Source organism: Heloderma suspectum, chromosome 5, assembly GCF_057233095.1.
Source record: "Heloderma suspectum isolate Gila_16-S chromosome 5, 16-S_ref, whole genome shotgun sequence".
NCBI lineage: Eukaryota > Metazoa > Chordata > Lepidosauria > Squamata > Helodermatidae > Heloderma > Heloderma suspectum.
In genome coordinates, this window is record NC_139462.1 from 32,538,122 (window position 1) to 32,555,000 (window position 16,879).

At 44.7% G+C, this 16,879-nt stretch overlaps 1 protein-coding gene across 3 annotated transcripts in view; it reads right to left on the minus strand.

Annotated features, from left to right (window-relative positions):
* Positions 1 to 10,060: 10,060 nt before the first annotated feature.
* Positions 10,061 to 16,879, minus strand: part of LOC146343742 (alcohol dehydrogenase 1A) — a 21,980-nt gene continuing 15,161 nt past the window's right edge. The window contains exons 7-10 of one of the 3 annotated variants that reach the window (XR_014792016.1): positions 15,784 to 15,919; positions 13,674 to 13,812; positions 11,768 to 12,688; positions 10,522 to 11,699 (exon numbers count right to left, since the gene is read on the minus strand). Coding sequence is in view for 1 of the 3 variants with exons in the window: in XM_084855704.1 (XP_084711830.1) it covers positions 12,664 to 12,688; positions 13,674 to 13,812; positions 15,784 to 15,919 (300 nt within the window). In the remaining 2 variants the exon portion in view is untranslated. Of the gene's footprint in view, positions 12,689 to 13,673; positions 13,813 to 15,783; positions 15,920 to 16,879 lie in introns of all 3 variants that reach the window. The other 2 variants (XR_014792017.1, XM_084855704.1) reach the window with 2 other exon arrangements.

Consider the following 16,879-nt stretch of genomic DNA (forward strand, 5'->3'; position numbering starts at 1 on the left):
ATCAGTCTGTGTAGCAATATTTTGGCAGCTGAACTGACACCCAAAATGTTTCGGGGCCAATTTAAGCTGCTGGTTCTTATGTCTAAACCCTCAATCAGGATGGCAAGCCTCCAGCCCGTGGCCCTAATCTGGCCTACAGAGGTTCCCCATCTGGCTGTGGAGGCTTATCCCCCTCTGTGGGTCTTACCCTTCCCCTCCTCAAGCCCTCACTCCTCTGGAGGCTAGTGGGGATTTCGAGAAACTAGCAGGGAGAAGAATCCCTGCTGTTATCTCCAAGCAGTGATTGGAGATAACAATGGGGTTTTCCCCTTACTTAGCATGACTCTCTCTCTCCCAGTTGGGAGGGGGAATGGCACAGTAAGTGCTTCCCCAGCCAAGGCACTGGGGGAGGAGCAATCCTGCACCTGGCACTTCAGCTTTAGAGAGTGCAGGCTTTCGCAAGCTTGGGAACACACATGTGCACCAAAGCCAGGAGTGAAGGGGACTGCTTTGCTGGGCCCAGGCTTTCCCTGGCTAGGGAGACCAGGGCTGTGTTCCACGACAACAGAAGGAGAAGCTAATGGAGGAGTACTGGATTTTTAAAAAAGAATAAGTTTTGCTGCAACGTGGTCCATGCAGGGTTCCATGAGCAGGTTCTCCGGAGCAGTAAAAATTGCTTCACAGAACATACTTCCTGGTGGGGGTGAGGGTTGGAGTGAACCTGACTGGCAGGGGTTGCTCAACAAATAAGAGAGGCTTTCCCCCCTCCCCCTCTTTCCCTTTCCCCTGAAAGTCCAGATGCACCTGCATTGCAGGAGCAAGCCTCATTGAGCACAATGAGAGTTACTTCTGAGTAGACACACATATGCTTGTGCTGGGAAAGAGAGCAGTAAACACAAAGATGGAAACCAGCCCCCACTTTAACCCACAGGGTCTCTATAAGGAAGGGTCGAAGTACTTTCTTCCTAAGGCAATAAACCACACAAAAAAGAATCAGAGCCTAGATCACGCGTTACTACACTTTGGAAATTTGGGCTTTCAAATTTAATTGACATGTGCCATGTCAATTAAGGGCAATCTCTGTAAATTCTGTGGGCAGTCAGAGGACAAGCCTCTGTAAGTTCTGTGGGCATTAATGGGAGTTACTTCTGAGGAGACACTAATGGGTTTGTTGTGGGAAAGACAGCAGTAAATACAAAGACGGAAACCAGCCCCCACTTTAACCTGCAGGATCTCTATAACGAAGGTTTTATTGTGTGCTCTTTGGTTTTAATTTTTGTTAACTGCCCAGAGAGCTTTGGCTAATGGGCGGTATAGAAATGAAATGAATGAATGAATAAATAAATAAATTAGTAGTTTCTTCCTAAGGCAATAAACCGAACAAAGGAGAATCGGAGCTCGTGCTGTGCCTTGTCAGTTGTGGGGGTTCTCTGTAGGTTCTGTGGGCATTAAGAGGGCAAGCCTCATTCAGCACAATGGAAGGAAACACTCCTTGACCAGGGTCAGGGTGAAAAGCACACCCCTGGGCAGGGCTAGCATACCCGAGGTCAATGTGGGGGGTTGGGGGACACAGCAACTATACAGGGGAGAACCCGACTTGAGGGATGTGAGGCAGTCATAGGAAATCCAGTTTTTCCCTGATAAGCTCCGGGGTGGCTGCTGGATGGCCACGACGTCATATATCCCTAATGACCTCCAAACGCAGCCAGCTTGGAGTAAATCGCTGGTGGAAACATCCCTGGGTGGAGCAAAGCCAAGCCAGCTTAGTACCCTTAGCCTTTCAATGGAGGAGCAAAGGGGACTGAGCTAGCACCACATAATCCCCCAAGGAGCCTAAATAGCTTAGGTCCTAAATGGTTTGAGGCTGGGCTATCTACCTCCCCAGGCACATACCTGTCCTCACATTAAGGTCTTTGCGGGAGGCCCTTCGGCATATTCCTTCGCTTTGTAAAATGCAGCATTGGGCCTTTTCAGCAGTGGCACCCAGATTATGCAATTCTTTACTGCAGAAGGCTTGGCTCCCACAGTCCTCATCTCTTAGCACATTCAGGCAGAGGCTGAAGAACCATCCTGCCTGAGCACAGATTTTGTCTTTGGATGCTGTTCTGGTTTTGCTGGGCCAGTGTTTATCAAATGCTTGATAAAAAAAAAGGCATTTGATCCAGTGGATTTTCCTTAAAATCTGAATGGAAGTGACAAGACGTTAGAGGTATTTAGATCCATGGAAGTTTATAGACAAATCATTAAGGAACTGGAAAGCAACAAATGTCCTATGGGTTGCAGAAAGCCCTGACGCTGATCTTTATGCTATATAAGCTCTTTCTAGAATCCTGAGGTTGTCAACATTTTCATGTAAAAAAACAACAAAGATTCCCACTCTCATGGATGTTGAGATAAGTTCAAATGTGAACAATTGGCCTTCTCTTTGATGTCTGTTTTTACTGTCATCACCTTCAGCCATTCCAGTACAGAGGGAGATGAGAGGGGATGCGGGGCCTTTCCACCAGTCCTGCTGAAAGAAGACTTAATTTTTTCCTCTTCCCTCCCCATCTCTTTTCCCTTGTGTGTCCTGTCTTTTTGGATTGTAAGCCTGCAAGCAGGGACTTTGTTTTACTGACACTGGCTTTTTGGCTGAGGAGCAGAATAAAGATATTTGATAGGAAGGAAGGAAGGAAGGAAGGAAGGAAGGAAGGAAGGAAGGAAGGCAGGCAGGCAGGCAGGCAGGCAGGCAGGCAGGCAGGCAGGGCTCTTTTTACATGAAGGAGCAGTAAAAAAAGAAGAAGAAGAAGATCCCCACACCAGCAGTCAGAAGTGGAAAAGCCTAGAATTCTGTTTCTTCAGCTTATCACTCAGAGTCAGCCCTACCATTAGGCAGAGCAAGGCAGCCACTTCAGGCTGCTGATTTTGTTTTTGGGTATCATGCAAGGGCAGCAAATTGTTAGCTATTTCATTTATTATTGTTATATTTTTACTGCCAGGGAGGGGGAGAGGTGCTTTTGGGATTTTTACATCGGGTGCCAAAATAACTTGATCAGTTATAGGCACCTTGATTTGTGGGGTTTTCCTGCTCTCCCTCGGGCAATGTGTTGGACTACCGCTATTTTGTGTGATGTGTAAATCAACTCTAAGACAAAACTGTTTGTACTCTACTTAACACAAGACCCTTTTGCACCTTTCAAGTACTATACGTGCGTGTTTCACACATACAGCTGTACCCACGTAGGCTCTTCTGCGTGATGAACAACTCTGAAAAAGCAAAGTTCCTGACTGCACAGAGAGACCCCTACATCACTTCCATACAGTTGTAAGCAGGAGAAGGTCTCCATTCAGATCTCAATTGCTTGCCACTGCTATCCCATTCCCCAACATGCATGTCATTTGAATAAAAGAAAAGACCATTGCTCTCCACCGAAAGCTACCTGATCCTTTGTTCTAAAGAGCTTTAGTAGACTCAGCCAGGGTACAAACAATCTCGGTACTTAATTTCTTCTTAAAAGCTGGTGCTCTCTAAAGTAAGGAAATGTAATTTGCACACTCTTGTATACTGATGATGAGTTTAGGTCAAGATCCAGTTTAACATATTATCTCTTTGTTCTGTCCCCCTCCCCTTTTAATTTTAATTTTTTTTTAACCACAGGTGACAATTCTAGTAATAATTTATTTATTATTTATTTATTTGGTGTATTTCCATACTGCCTTTCTGAAGCCACCCAAGACAGTTTACAAAACATTCAGACAAAAAAACTCCATAATAAAATAAAAATATTGCAAAACATCAAAAAGCAACCTTAAAAAGCCATAACCACAACAACAATTTAAAAAGCCAAATTAAAAAGATGAGTCTTGATTCCCTTCCTGAACACAGAGAGGGGGGACCAGTTGCAACTCCAAAGGCAGTGTGTTCCAAAGTTTGAAAGCAACACAGGAAAAAGCCCTGATCTTTTCCCCACTTCAAGTGCATGTGATAGCAGGTTGTGTGAGGAATGTTGTCGTACGAGTGGATTTGGCCCAACTGTAGAGACAAAGGAAGCAAAATTCTTGGAGTATCTGGCTCAGTCATATAATGGTGCTGGGGAGAGTGAGTGAGAGACAGAAAGAGAGAAAGTCCCTGCCTATGCTTGTGGAGGAGGTGCATAGAGGGAGTGTAGCAGCTTGTGGGTTAAGTAGTAACCTTGGCATTCTGGATTATATTCATTCATTCATTCATTCATTAATTCCACAGCCTTTTTTACACAGCTCCTCAGCCAAAAAAGGCCCCCAGAACAGCTTAATTAATATTAAGACAGTCCCTGCCATCAGACTTACAATCTAAAGGACACAATACAAAAGATAAAGGGTCAGGGGGTGGGGGGAGGAAAAAAGCAAAACTCAGGCCCTACTTTTTGGTTTCAAAGTTCTTATGGGTGTTCTTTCTGGTAGGGAAAAGTGAGGCAAACTCACTGCTGCTGTACGTTCTCTGGCCGATGTACGGGGCTAAGTTGGTCTCTCCCTTGACATGAAGTTCTTCCTGGGGACAGGACGTAGGGTGGAAAATTAAAGGGAGAAAATGAATGTGAGAAAGCATTAAAAATGCAAATGAGAAAAAAGCATTGCAGTCAACTCATAATCACTGAAAGTGGTATTAATATGCTGCTCAACATACAGTAGGTACAGGGGAACTAGGAAGCAATTTAAATTTTTTCCAAGGGCACAATAAAACAAGGGTGCCGTCAGGAACTTTGCTTTTTCGGAGTTTTTCATCGTGCAGAAGAGCCTACCTGGGTACAGCTGTATGTGTGAATCATTTTATTCACACCTGCAGTGTGAATAGGGCCAAGTCTGCATGTGCCGGTCTGCATGTGTTATGCAGGCATAGTCATAGTAGAGACCCCAGTCTCAGAAATGCCCCATGTCCTATTTTGTGGATGTTGAAGGCCCAGGCTATTTAAGGCAAACATAGCTGGGCGATGGGGCGCGTGCTTTGTGTGCAAAAGGTCCCCGATTCAATCCCTGGCACCTCCAGGTTGGGCTGGGAACACATTTTGCACTGTCATCCTGTTAACATAAAAGCAAACTGTATATTGTTAGGCAAACATTAATCCAACACCCTTGACCAAATTCTAAGGCATGTTAACCTCAAAGCCAATCTAGTGATTACACCAAGCATGTTGTCGAGCGCTTTCCAGGTACAGCGTGCTGCTGGTGCACTCTCTCGCACGTACTGTCATTGTGCAGCAGAAGCACACGCTGCTACGGGAAGCCACAGGAGCTGATTGCAGAAGTCCCCACAAACGCTGCACTGCTCAGCGTAAGAGGCAACGGCACAACGCACAGCAGATTTTTCATTTTAGCCTTTAGGCTTGTGGAAGTGCCTAAGAATTGCCACCCCTTAAAAAAAATCAAGCTAATTTATGTTTTGTCTTGTACAATCATTTGTAATGTGAATAGAAAAAAAGATGTACAGCCGCTTCAGCCATACAGTAAACACTGTCTTGTCAGAAGCCGCTTCTTTATTTTTAGGGGCAAGCACAAGTGCTAAGTGACAGCTTTCATGAGTTATGACAAGCAGTTAAGACCGCTCCCACAGTTCTCACTGAGGTGGTAAAATCTGTGTCAGGGCTGTGCCACTTCGGACTGCATCGTGGCTGATGGAATTAAGTGGAGAGACTCAGGATCTCGAAGAGGAAACAGTTGGAAAAGGAAGCAGGAAGTGTTGGGACAGGAAGTCTGGGGGAGGAACCTCTCCCTTACAGCACTTTGCCAAAACCAGTCTTCTTTGAGCACGTCTACCAACAAAGACCAAAACTCTCATCTAAACCCTGCTAGTGCTTTACGCTGATGAACATGCAGCAATGTGACCAACCACATGCCCTCTCGATCCCTGCCCCTCCTGCCTAATGCCAGCTAGCCAAGGGACTGGGTGGGTCCAGGGTGTGGTAAATGCTTCCCTGCAGGACAGGGTAGTTCCTGCTGTCCTTAAGGAGGCAGTAGTGTGACCACTCCTGAAGAAGCCCACTCTGGACCCAATGGTACTAGACAAATATTGTCCAGTCGCAAATACTCCTTTCCTAGGGAAGGTACTTGAGAGGGTTTTGGTGGAGCAACTGCAGGCACTCTTGGAGTATACTGATTATCTAGACCCATTTCAGTCTGGGTTGCAATCTGGTTATGGGACTGAATCAGCCTTGGTCGCCCTGATAGATGACCTTTATCAAGAAAGGGACAGGGGAGTGCAACCCTGTTAATTTTACTTGACCTCTCATCCACTTTTGATACCATCAACCATGCCAGCCTCCTGGATTGACTCCGTGGGAGGCACTGTGTTACAGTGGTTCCGGTCCTACCTGCAGGGCCAATTTCAGAAAGTAACATTGGGTGATAATACCTCAGGCTCTTGGCAATATTGCTATGGGGTTCCGCAGGGTACAATCTTGTCCCCAGTGTTGTTTAACATCTATATGACACTGGTGGGAGCTGTCACTAGGGGATTTGGAGCCAAGTGCCATCACTATGCTGATGACATGCAGCTTTATCCTCCTGTGACATCTGAATCAGGTGAGACTGTGCAAGTCCTGGATCAGTGTCTAGACTCAGTAATGGGCTGGATGAGGACCAATAAACTGAAGTTGAATCCTGGCAAGACAGAAGCTCTGTGGGTACTTGAGAGAGCACCTTCTCCCCTATCAATCTGCCTGGTCACTAAGGTCCATCAGAGGACACGCTCCTGGTGGTTCCGCATAGCCCTATGGCCCTATTGGAGTCCATGCAGAGAACAGCCGTCAGTGTGGTGGCCCCCTTTCTATGGAACTTCCTGCCTCTAGAAGTCAGGCAGTTGACAACACTGTGTTGTTTCCGGTGTCTCCTGAAAACATATTTATTTCAGAAAGCCTTCCTTGATTGACCAGCCAGAGTTTTATCAGAATTCTGTTTCTTTTTAACAACAGTAATTGTTTTAACATGATGTTTTATTCCTTTATCCTATTTTGTATTGTTATTGTTCAACGCTCGGAATCTGTCTAGATGTGAAGTGGTATACAAATGTTATAAATAAATAAAAATCATAAACAAACACTATCCAGGCGGCTCGCTCATGTCCATTCCACACTTCCATGAAAGTCAAGTCTTCAGCTTTATTGGAAACACAACTTAAACAGCAAATAACGAATACATGGAGAGGATCAATACATAAATGTAGGAGGAGGATGAATGGAAGGTGAAGCAGCTGAAATAAAAGAAATGGTATGGGCGAGGTGAAACAACATTGCAAGGTCAGGCCTTCCTGGCTGCAACTCAGGCCAGCAATTGAAAAATAAGAATTTGAACTGGTCTAAAAGTTCTCCCTAGGAGAACCCAATCCATAGCAAACATTAAGGCCTGATCAGTTGCTGACAGAGTGATCCAGGGAAAATTAAAGCAGTTCTAAATGCAAAGACATGGGGGCAGTCTGGCAAATAATACAATGCCCAGTTGAGGAAGCACAATTACCTCCACATTCAAACAAACAACCTTAGCATATTATGGAGAAGAAAACCATCCTAGCCTTTTCTCTAACCATTTTCTCGGTGGACGAACATTTTTTGTACTAAGGAATATTCAGTCATGTGAACGCCCACTGTAATCAGAAGCGGTACAGGCCAGACACCTCAGGCCTTTGGTTGTGTGTTAAGGTAGCCACTTATCCCAGCTGAGTACCATACCTGAATACTGGTATTTATTGACTGCACACTGAGACATGCAAAAACATTTTGACAAACCTCACAGGCAAGGTAGAAAATAAAATAAGGAAAAATCGAGTTAACTTCTACTATGCATAAGCTTGCATGGACAAGCAAAGGGCTGGATGTGCCTGATCTTGTCTGATCTCGTAAGCCAAGCAGGGTCAGCCCTGGTTAGTACTTGGATGGGAGACCACCTGGGAATCAGTCTTCCTGCATTGAGCACAGGTTGGACTCGATGGTCTTGTAGGCCCCTTCCAACCCTATGATTCTATGAGATCTAAGAACAAGCTGGCACTACATACTTAGGGTGCAATCCTATGCATGTTTAGACAGAAAAAAGCTCTCCAACTCCTAGCATGCCCTAGCCAGTTACTTCGCAAGGGTAGGGCCAGGCTACACCTGAGGCAGGAGAATGGTGGCTGCATCTCCTGACGTCTTTGTACCTGTATTTTGCCCCTCTCTTGTCACTGACTAGTATCAGCTTTCAGGGTGGGAAAAATTTAAATAAGAGAAAAGGGAAGAGTGCCACACTGCTGCAGCCCCAGTCCAAATCGGGGACCCCTTGCAGCTTTCAGAGGAAGTAACAGATCTTGGGAGATTTAGTCACAGATCTCCAGCAATGGGTGCTGTTCAGGTCTTATTCAAAAAGAAGCAAGCGGGGATTAGTTTCTACAGTGCTGGCCCAACCAACTTCTAAAAGCTAAAGCAATTTGCGATGTTAAATTCCACCCTAGCCAGTGATCACAAGGATCCTACAACCAAGTGATCAGGTCAGGTATTTCCTTTGAAACTATTCTTCACTAAGGATGGGAGAGAATGTTGTTCTAGTTTGTTTTGATAAGAATTTACCAAAATGCGCAAACTTCTGTACTTGTGCTTTTTAAAAAAACATTGTATGTGGGAGAAGCTAAAACACACAGATTAGTCCATCCAGATCCAGAGCTTTGAGTCTTTAAAGTCTGGGTTTGAATCCCTGTGTATTCAAGCAATGTTAATGCTGAATTAAGGTGGCCACCTTTTTTTCCTGAAATTCTCATCTTTAACTGCTACATGGCAGACAGGTACAACATGGTCCTTTCTATGCTAGGAATAACTGTACCTGTTGAATTCGGATGGTGCAAATTAATGAGAATTTTGTTTGGTTTTGATAAGAATTTGTGAAAGTTCACACATTTCTTCATATCTGGGACAGAAAGAACTTGGGATTTAAAAAGTTTGAGTGCAGGAGATAGCAAAATTGACAGATTCATCATCTTCACAGGTGATAAAAGATGTCCCATGGTTATGTTCCTTGTAGGATTAAAGTCTAGCTGTGCAGAGGTTATCATTTCAAAGGGATGGATGATGGGCCCTTAAGACTGGTCAGTTCTGCAACTGTCTTACCTCTCTGTGTCTTCCATACAGTAATGATTTGGAAATCAACACTGCATACCTGCTTCTGTTGGTCTGTATTTATGGAAGCAATTAAGGGTTTAGTAGAGTACTTATTAAATGAACAGGAAAGAAAGAAAGAAAGACAGACCATAAAAAGGTTTTTTCATTGTCATGGCAAATTACTGTTAGAGCAACCTGGAAATAGAGGAGGAAATCAGCATGAGAGGGGAGAAGGGAGCAAATAGCCACCTTCCAAACCATGGCTTGAAGGATCATCCAAACTGACCCACAGAGTTCTTTTTCTGTGCATCCTCTTGGCTTATTCTCCTTGGGTTTCTGCATTTCTATGCTTGGGTGTCTGGAGGCGGGGGTACATTCCTCCTTGTTGCTTGTCTTAGGGTGCAATCCTATGCATGTTATGACAGAAAAAAGTCCTACAACTCCCAGCATTCCCCAGCCAGCAAGGTGGGAATTTAAGACTTTTTTTTTTTTTGGCAGGGAGAGAAATCCCATGGCCCCTAGACAGTGTCTGGGAGGCCATAGGATAGTTGGGCTTCCTGGATCTGAGGTCGGAGACAGCGCACGGATCCAGGAGTCCAAGCTCTTCACCCCTACCCCTCCCAGCCAGCACGGAGAGAACCACCCTACCTGCCTCTCTGAGTTCCCAAAAGCATCCTCAGAGAGGATGGAAAGGGGGCAATTCTGTGGGTGGGGAGGGGACTGGGGAAGTGGGGATACAAGCCATCCCCAGCATCCTTCCCTCCTGCTCCTCAGAGCCCTAGCTAGATGGGAAAAAATGGCCGTCTAGGGAAAAGGCAGAGCCGGAGAAGTGCAGAAGCGACGATTGCTTCTCCGCAACTCCCACTCTGCATAGGATGCCCGTCAGCTTCCGAGTTCAGAGGCTGTTGGGCATCCGGATAGGATTGTGCCCTTAATCATTTATTACCTTGCAACATCCAGAAACACATGAGGTGTGTCAGATGATAAATAGAAAAGCAACAGGCCATCTTATGGAGGACATCCATTTGGACATTCTTTAATGCTACTTGCTGGCCCACACCACTGCATATCTGGAAAACCTGAATTTTGAGCACAGCTGGGCATGTGATGTTTCTGATAAAAATCATGGGTTCTAAACTAATTTGAGAATGCAACGGGCATAGGAATGGAAGATCCCAGTGAGAAAATATAGGAGATGATAATGGGGGAAGGTGATACTAGGTGCATATTGAAGGAATGGCAAAACTTTTGTGACCTGCTTTTTGAGAAGGAACTTCATATTCTTTGCCAGTTTCATAGGTTTTAAATGGCAAACAGTCCTCAAATTGTGGTGGGAAGAAGCTATCTCACTTTTTTTTAGGTGGTCCTATAACCATCACATTTCTTTTCAGTTTGATGTAACTAAGGCAGGCCTAACCAATCCACTTCCTTTTTTTCCCCCAGTTCAGGCACTGATGGTAAATGATCATGTAAGCAAAACTCTTGTTTTTAATTAAAAAAACATAGCTGCTGTGTAAGTTCTGTGTAGATTTATAGATAGGTTTATAGAGTAGATTTCTATACGAGCACACTGTATTCTTTCAATAATATATATTATGCGTTTCTTCATCTGCATTACTGAGCAGACTTTATATTATGTCCATACAAGTTGAGAACAGTGTAGAACTGTAGATGTAGTTTGCATGTGTAATACCTTTTCTGTGTCCATGCCCCTTCCTTGCAGTCTTAAATGTACCTGCATTCACGTTGGTCACATGCCTTGCTCACATAAACACACAACGCACACATGCCATTCATGTAACACCACCACACATACACATCATTCACAAACACATTAATCAGTTGATAAACACTACAATAGTCCTGTCTACGCCCTTCGCTGTTCCCCCTTTGCATCAATATCATACAGCTTGATCTGTCTCTAGTTCTTGTGTGCTGACAGTTTTTGAAACTTCTGAATGTTCTCAAATATTCCATAAGTTCTCACCAGCTGAGTCAATGCCTTGGGAGATCTCATTTTAATATGCAGGAGCCAGAGTGCTTACAGTCAATAACAATGAAGGTTTCAGAAATGGCAACCTTCAAGTGCTGTTGTTTTTCTTTTGAAGAGTTTAATAGATGAATGGTTATATCTACAAGAATCAGTGGGTTCTATGATTTAATCTGATACCTCATCCATCTCTCTGTGAATATAAGTTTTCTAAAAGATTATATTATTTATTTGATCTCCCTCTTCTCCATTTTATCCTCACAACAACCCTGTGAGGTAGGTTAGGCTGAGAATCAGTAACTGGCCCACTCACCCAGTTAGGTTAATAGCTGAGTGGGGACTAGAACGCAGATCTCCCAAGTCCGAGTCGAACACCTAAACACAAGACCACACTGGCTCTCAAATGGCAGGTGTTAAAAGGCATGAATGGAACAGTTGCTCTGATCCAGGCTCGGAGATGGAGGACTCAGATGCACACTCTGGCTTGCATGGCTGTTGGAAGTTCCTATTCATATAAATGAAGGACCAAATTTGCACACCTGCTCACTTGCATACACAGATTATGCTCACAGGAAAGCTCTTGCAATAGATGGAGAAACTTTGTATATACATCACAGCTTTCCAGGGTAGGCAACCTGGTGCCCTCCTGATGTTTTGGACTACAACTCCCCAAATCCCTGACCATTGGCCATGCTGGCTTGGGCTTATGGGAGTTGTAGTCCAACACATCTGGAGGGCATCAGCTTGCCTACCTCATATGTAACCTTAATTCAAATACCAGATAGATAAAGCTATGCATTTCTGAGACTGTCAATCCAATATAATATGCCATTCTCTGATGGGAAACACATAACTGTGCTACAGAGAAAATCATGGCTATATCAAGCTCACTAATATTTGAGAATAGTGATTTCTGTAGCTTTTGTTTCTTTACTTTGAAACAAAGAGATCAGTATGCAGAAAATATTTTACCAAGAGAAGATTTTTTTTGTAGCTGGAGATAGCCTTTTGTCATCGTCTAGTCAATTAACCTCTCAGATATGTATAATTTTAAACTTGGTGCCCAGAGACATTCTTTCTAAAACAAATCTTATTAGAGCAGAAATAGGCAATGTGGTGTCTGTGAGCAACAATATGCCCTGGACACCTTTCTTGGTAATAGCCATGGTCCCCTACCCTTCCCACTTTAAAAACAAACAAACATATTTTCTTACTAGCAGCTGGGATTGCTGTGAAACAGATTTGTTAGTGCTGAAAACTGTGGGTTCAAAGAAGTTGTTTAGTGTGTTGGGGCTCAGAGTGCCTTGCACTCAGTTTTGGGGGCAGGTTATTTGTTCTTTGCCATGCCCAAGGCAGCCACTTTGTGGTGGTGCCCAGAACAGTTTTTCCAATTGCAATATGTGCCCATGGCCTACAAAGGTTGCCTACCCCACCTTAGGTTTTTTAGCATCCATTCATTCCATAAACTAAACATGAGGATAGAACAGAAGAAATCATCCTGCCCCCCCGCCCCCAAAACCCAGCCCCAAAACACAGAACACACTGTTGATTATAGAAGTTATGGAGATGGGGCTTTATCAGTTGATGATCATTCTGTCATTCTTCTTCTCTCACCCCAAGATCTTAAAGAATCAAGACACTGCGGATGCTGAAACAAACAAACAAGCAATAGATGTGTGAGCTTGATAAGCCCTGTTCCAGGCAGTCAAACAGAATAGTTAGCACTTCACTGTCTCCTGTCATTATCCAAACTGTTCTTGGGAGAGGGAAGAAGAGGAGGAGGAGAACAGCCGCGTCTCTCGTGCACATGATAGTGGCCCACATGCAGCCCTCTTTGGAATGTGAGGGGCAGCCTCTGGGCAAGCATGGAGGTGCCATTTGCTAAAACAAATGCACCTCCATGGGGGCAGTTTATACGTGACTGCTGTGATGGCAATGGTTTGTCACTTGAGCACAGGAAGCTGGCCTATTTGAAAGGCTGCCTTCTCCCTTACGAGCCTGCCCAAGTTTTAAGATCCTCAGGAGAGGCCCTTCTCTCTGTCCCACCACAATCAGAGGCATATTTGAGAGGGCCTTCTCAGTGGCTGCTCCTGTGCAATGGAACTCCCTGCCAAGGGATGCCAGGTTAGCTTCATCTTTAATCTGGTGGGTGCTATTATTTCTTTCTTTTTGATGTGTTTTTATCGGAATAGTTTTAATGTTTTAAGTATAACTGTGTTATTTTGTCTTTATTTTATTGTTAGCTGCCTTGAGCACTATTTTTTGGTGGAAAGGCAAGATATAGATTAAACAAACAAGCAATACCAGGTCGGACTATTTGTCCTTCGAGGCCGTCTTTAATTGGCGATTGCTCCCCAAAGTTGTTGGAAGAGGTCGTTGCCATCACCTGCTCCCTGATTTTTATCAGGAGATACCAGACACTGAGCCTGGAAGCTCTGCATGCAAAGCACGTGCTCTGCTACTGAACAGTCCCTCCCCAAAACACATTACCCGCTCGGGGGCATCAATTCCCATGGGAGCATTAGTTCAGCCAGGCCTGATTGCAAGCCCGGTGGTGGTTCCACAACTGTGCTCCACAGACAGCATGATTTATGAGTATGGCTAATAAAAATAGAAATAAAAACAAGTATCACCTGCTTCCTGACCGGAGCAGTTCAAATCCTTCATTGATTCTTTCAAAAGGTAATTTATGAGTTATTAATGGATCCAATGTGAATTTCTTTCCCATGAAATCAGAAACTAGTTTAGGGACAGTGTCTTTGCTCTTCCATCCTGAAAACCAGCAGACAGAGAAAGATCAGTCAGGATGCACCATTGAAATAAGAGCAATAAAACCTGAGAAATGATAATGAGGCATTTGATTTCCCTGAACAGTTTATTAGTGCAAACCAGAGTCCATTCTAGGCCACTTTATGATATATCGAAAGCAGTTTCTGTGGTCTACAGAACATGAAGGACTGATGCCATTCTGCACACTGTTGGCATTGCCTTCTCAATGGATTAGGCATCGGCACTGTGAAGCTGAGTTGGTCATAAAACGAGAGTGGGTTGGGGTAAAGATGCACTATATCCCATTTTTCCCATTATGGGAATCTGGAACAGCTGGTGCAACTTGTATTTCATTTTTCAATAGAGCTCCCACTTTCTGAAGGTGTTTTACAAATCAGGAGCCGGAGATGTGCACGTTCTCCCCTTTCCTCCTAATTTCTTCAGTGTGAATCTCTCCACTTTCCTCCCTGTTTCTTTTAACCATTGTTAGGAATTACATCTGCACCATGGCTCATGTTAACTAGGGTTCCCATCGTAACCAGAATGTGAAACCAGGATTTGGAAATGGCTTGCAATATCCGATTGAGAGGGTACTTGGCCAGTGCCAACCATGGTTAGTATGTAAAACCAAATCATGGTTAAGGCAAAAGATGGGAAATTTACACTGGAGAAGGGAGGGGCAGGATGTATACATTGCCAAGGCTGACTGTTCCACTGCAGGCACAGCCAGGAAATTCCAGTTAACAAGTATGAGGGTGTGTGAGACATTTAGACCAGGGGTCTGCAACTTGTTGCCCTCCAGACGTTTGGCTTAGAATTCCCATCATCCCTCGCTATTGGCTATGGTGGCAAGGGCTGATTGGAGTTGTAGGGCAAAACATTTGGAGGGCCACAAGCTTATTACTGATTTACTATTGCATTTATACCCCACCTTTTCTCCTCTTGCAAGAAGTCCAAGGTGGCTTACGTGGTCCTTCTCCTCTCCATTTTACCCTAACATTACCCTGGGAGGTAGGTTAGGCTAAGAGTCAGTGGCTGGCCCACAGTCCCCCAGTGAGCTCCATGGCCACTGGATCTCCTGAGTCCCGGTCCAACACTGTAACCACTACACCATGCTGGCTCACAACCCTCAAGTTGCCCAACCCTGCTTTAGACTGTAGTTTGCTCTGGGGTCTTCCCTGTGTCTGGCTTCAGCAATTTGGTGCTCCTCTCCCCACCTCCTCTCTGATCCCAAGAACCTGAATGCAGAGCTGGCATTACCACTGAAAAGGAGGAAGAGTGTGCAGCCATCATGTATAGCAGAGGTGCTGAACCTCTTTCAGCCTGAGGGCTGAATTCCATTTTGGAGAAGATCTTGGGGGGGTGCATACCAGCAGTGGGTGGAGCCTGAGGCAAAAGGGGCAGGCCAGACCACAATTCCAGCATATTTTCTTACTGCCAGTCACTAAGCCTTAGGACAAGCATTTCAGTCTTTTAGAATGGGAGAAAACTGCACAAAGGCCAGGGAAACCACCAAAACATTGGTCTGCAGGGAAGGGGTGGAGCCAGGGGACATGGATGTGGCCATCTGGGGACCCCAGGATGGCAGGATTTGACCCTTGGACCTGAGGCTCTGCACCCCTGATGTATATAATGGTTTGTGTTGGTTGAGCTCTGTCTTTGGTAGCTGACAATGGCTTGTATCTAATATTAGTCTAACTTAAGTCCCATTCGTTTCAATGGGTCTACTCCAAGTAGGACTAACATAGGATAGAACCCAATGGGATCTAGTTGTGTGTGCTTTTCCCTGAATGTCAGCTACAGCATATCTTTTGAACATGTCTGCATGAAATGCTGTGATTATCTCAAAACATACACGGAAAATTATCTTCATGTCCTGAATTGTCCCTTTTCAAGACAGGCAAATTTGCTAAATGATAAATTGTATATGGGGTTAAGATGCTTTTTTTGTATGTGTCAAACCCACAACTGTACCTCCAAACACAGAACCTTTCCAGGTACGGCCTGTGAAAAGCAACATTGGGTCGAAAGTGATCTGAGATGCTGAAGGAGGCACTCCCACAATCACGCTGGTTCCATGGTTGTTGTGGCAGGAAGCCAGGGCAGCAGTCTGTGGTAAAACATAAAGACATACCCTTGATTGTTTTATTTACTTATAACAGTCTTCCTTCCCCAACCTGGCACCCTCCAGATGTTTTTGACGACAACTCCCATCAGCTCCAGCCACAGTGGCTAATGGTTGGGGATTGTGGGAGTTGTAGTCCAAAGCATCTGGAGGGAACCAGGTTGGGGGAGGTTGACTGACAATATTTATATGCTGCGTTTCAACAAAAAGAGTTCTCAAAGTGGTTGACAATCCAGTAAAATGGGGCAACAGATAAAACATCTGAACACTGAAGTTTCCACTATCTTTTCCTCGAATCCTGTACAACTCATCAGCCAGATGATATCAGCAGCTCTTGTGTACAGCATCCTCTCATCAGCCCTCTTAGTGTCACTGCTGCCTTGCTGAGCCCATAGTGGCCACAGGGGAAACAATCTCTACCCTTTGATACATATTAGCAAACAGCAGGCTGCAGTAAACAGCTCTTTATTTCATGTAGCCATTGGTGATGGCCACCCATTGGATGGCTTTAAAGGGGGATTGAACAAATTCATGGAGGAGATGGCTATCACTGGCTATTAGTCCTGATAGCTATATGCTACCTCCAGTATCAGAGGCAGTATGCCTATGCACACCAGTTGCTGGGGAACATGGGCGGGAGGGTGCTGTTGCACTCATGTCCTGCTTATGGATTTCCCGTGGGCAGCTGGTTGGCCACTGTCTGAACAGAATGCTGGATTAGATGTACCCTTGGTCTGATCCAGCATGGCTCTTCTTAGGTTCTTAGGTTCTCTCTGGGTAGAGGGGCACCTCAACTCCAATGTCAGCCTTCCCCAACCTAGTTCCCTCCAGTATTAAACTATACCTTGTATTACTCCAAGTGGCTGAATTATTGACCTATACCTAGCTTGGCCATTTTAATTTTGCCTTATCTGCACTATTTGGTAGGACAATTTGCAAAGCCAC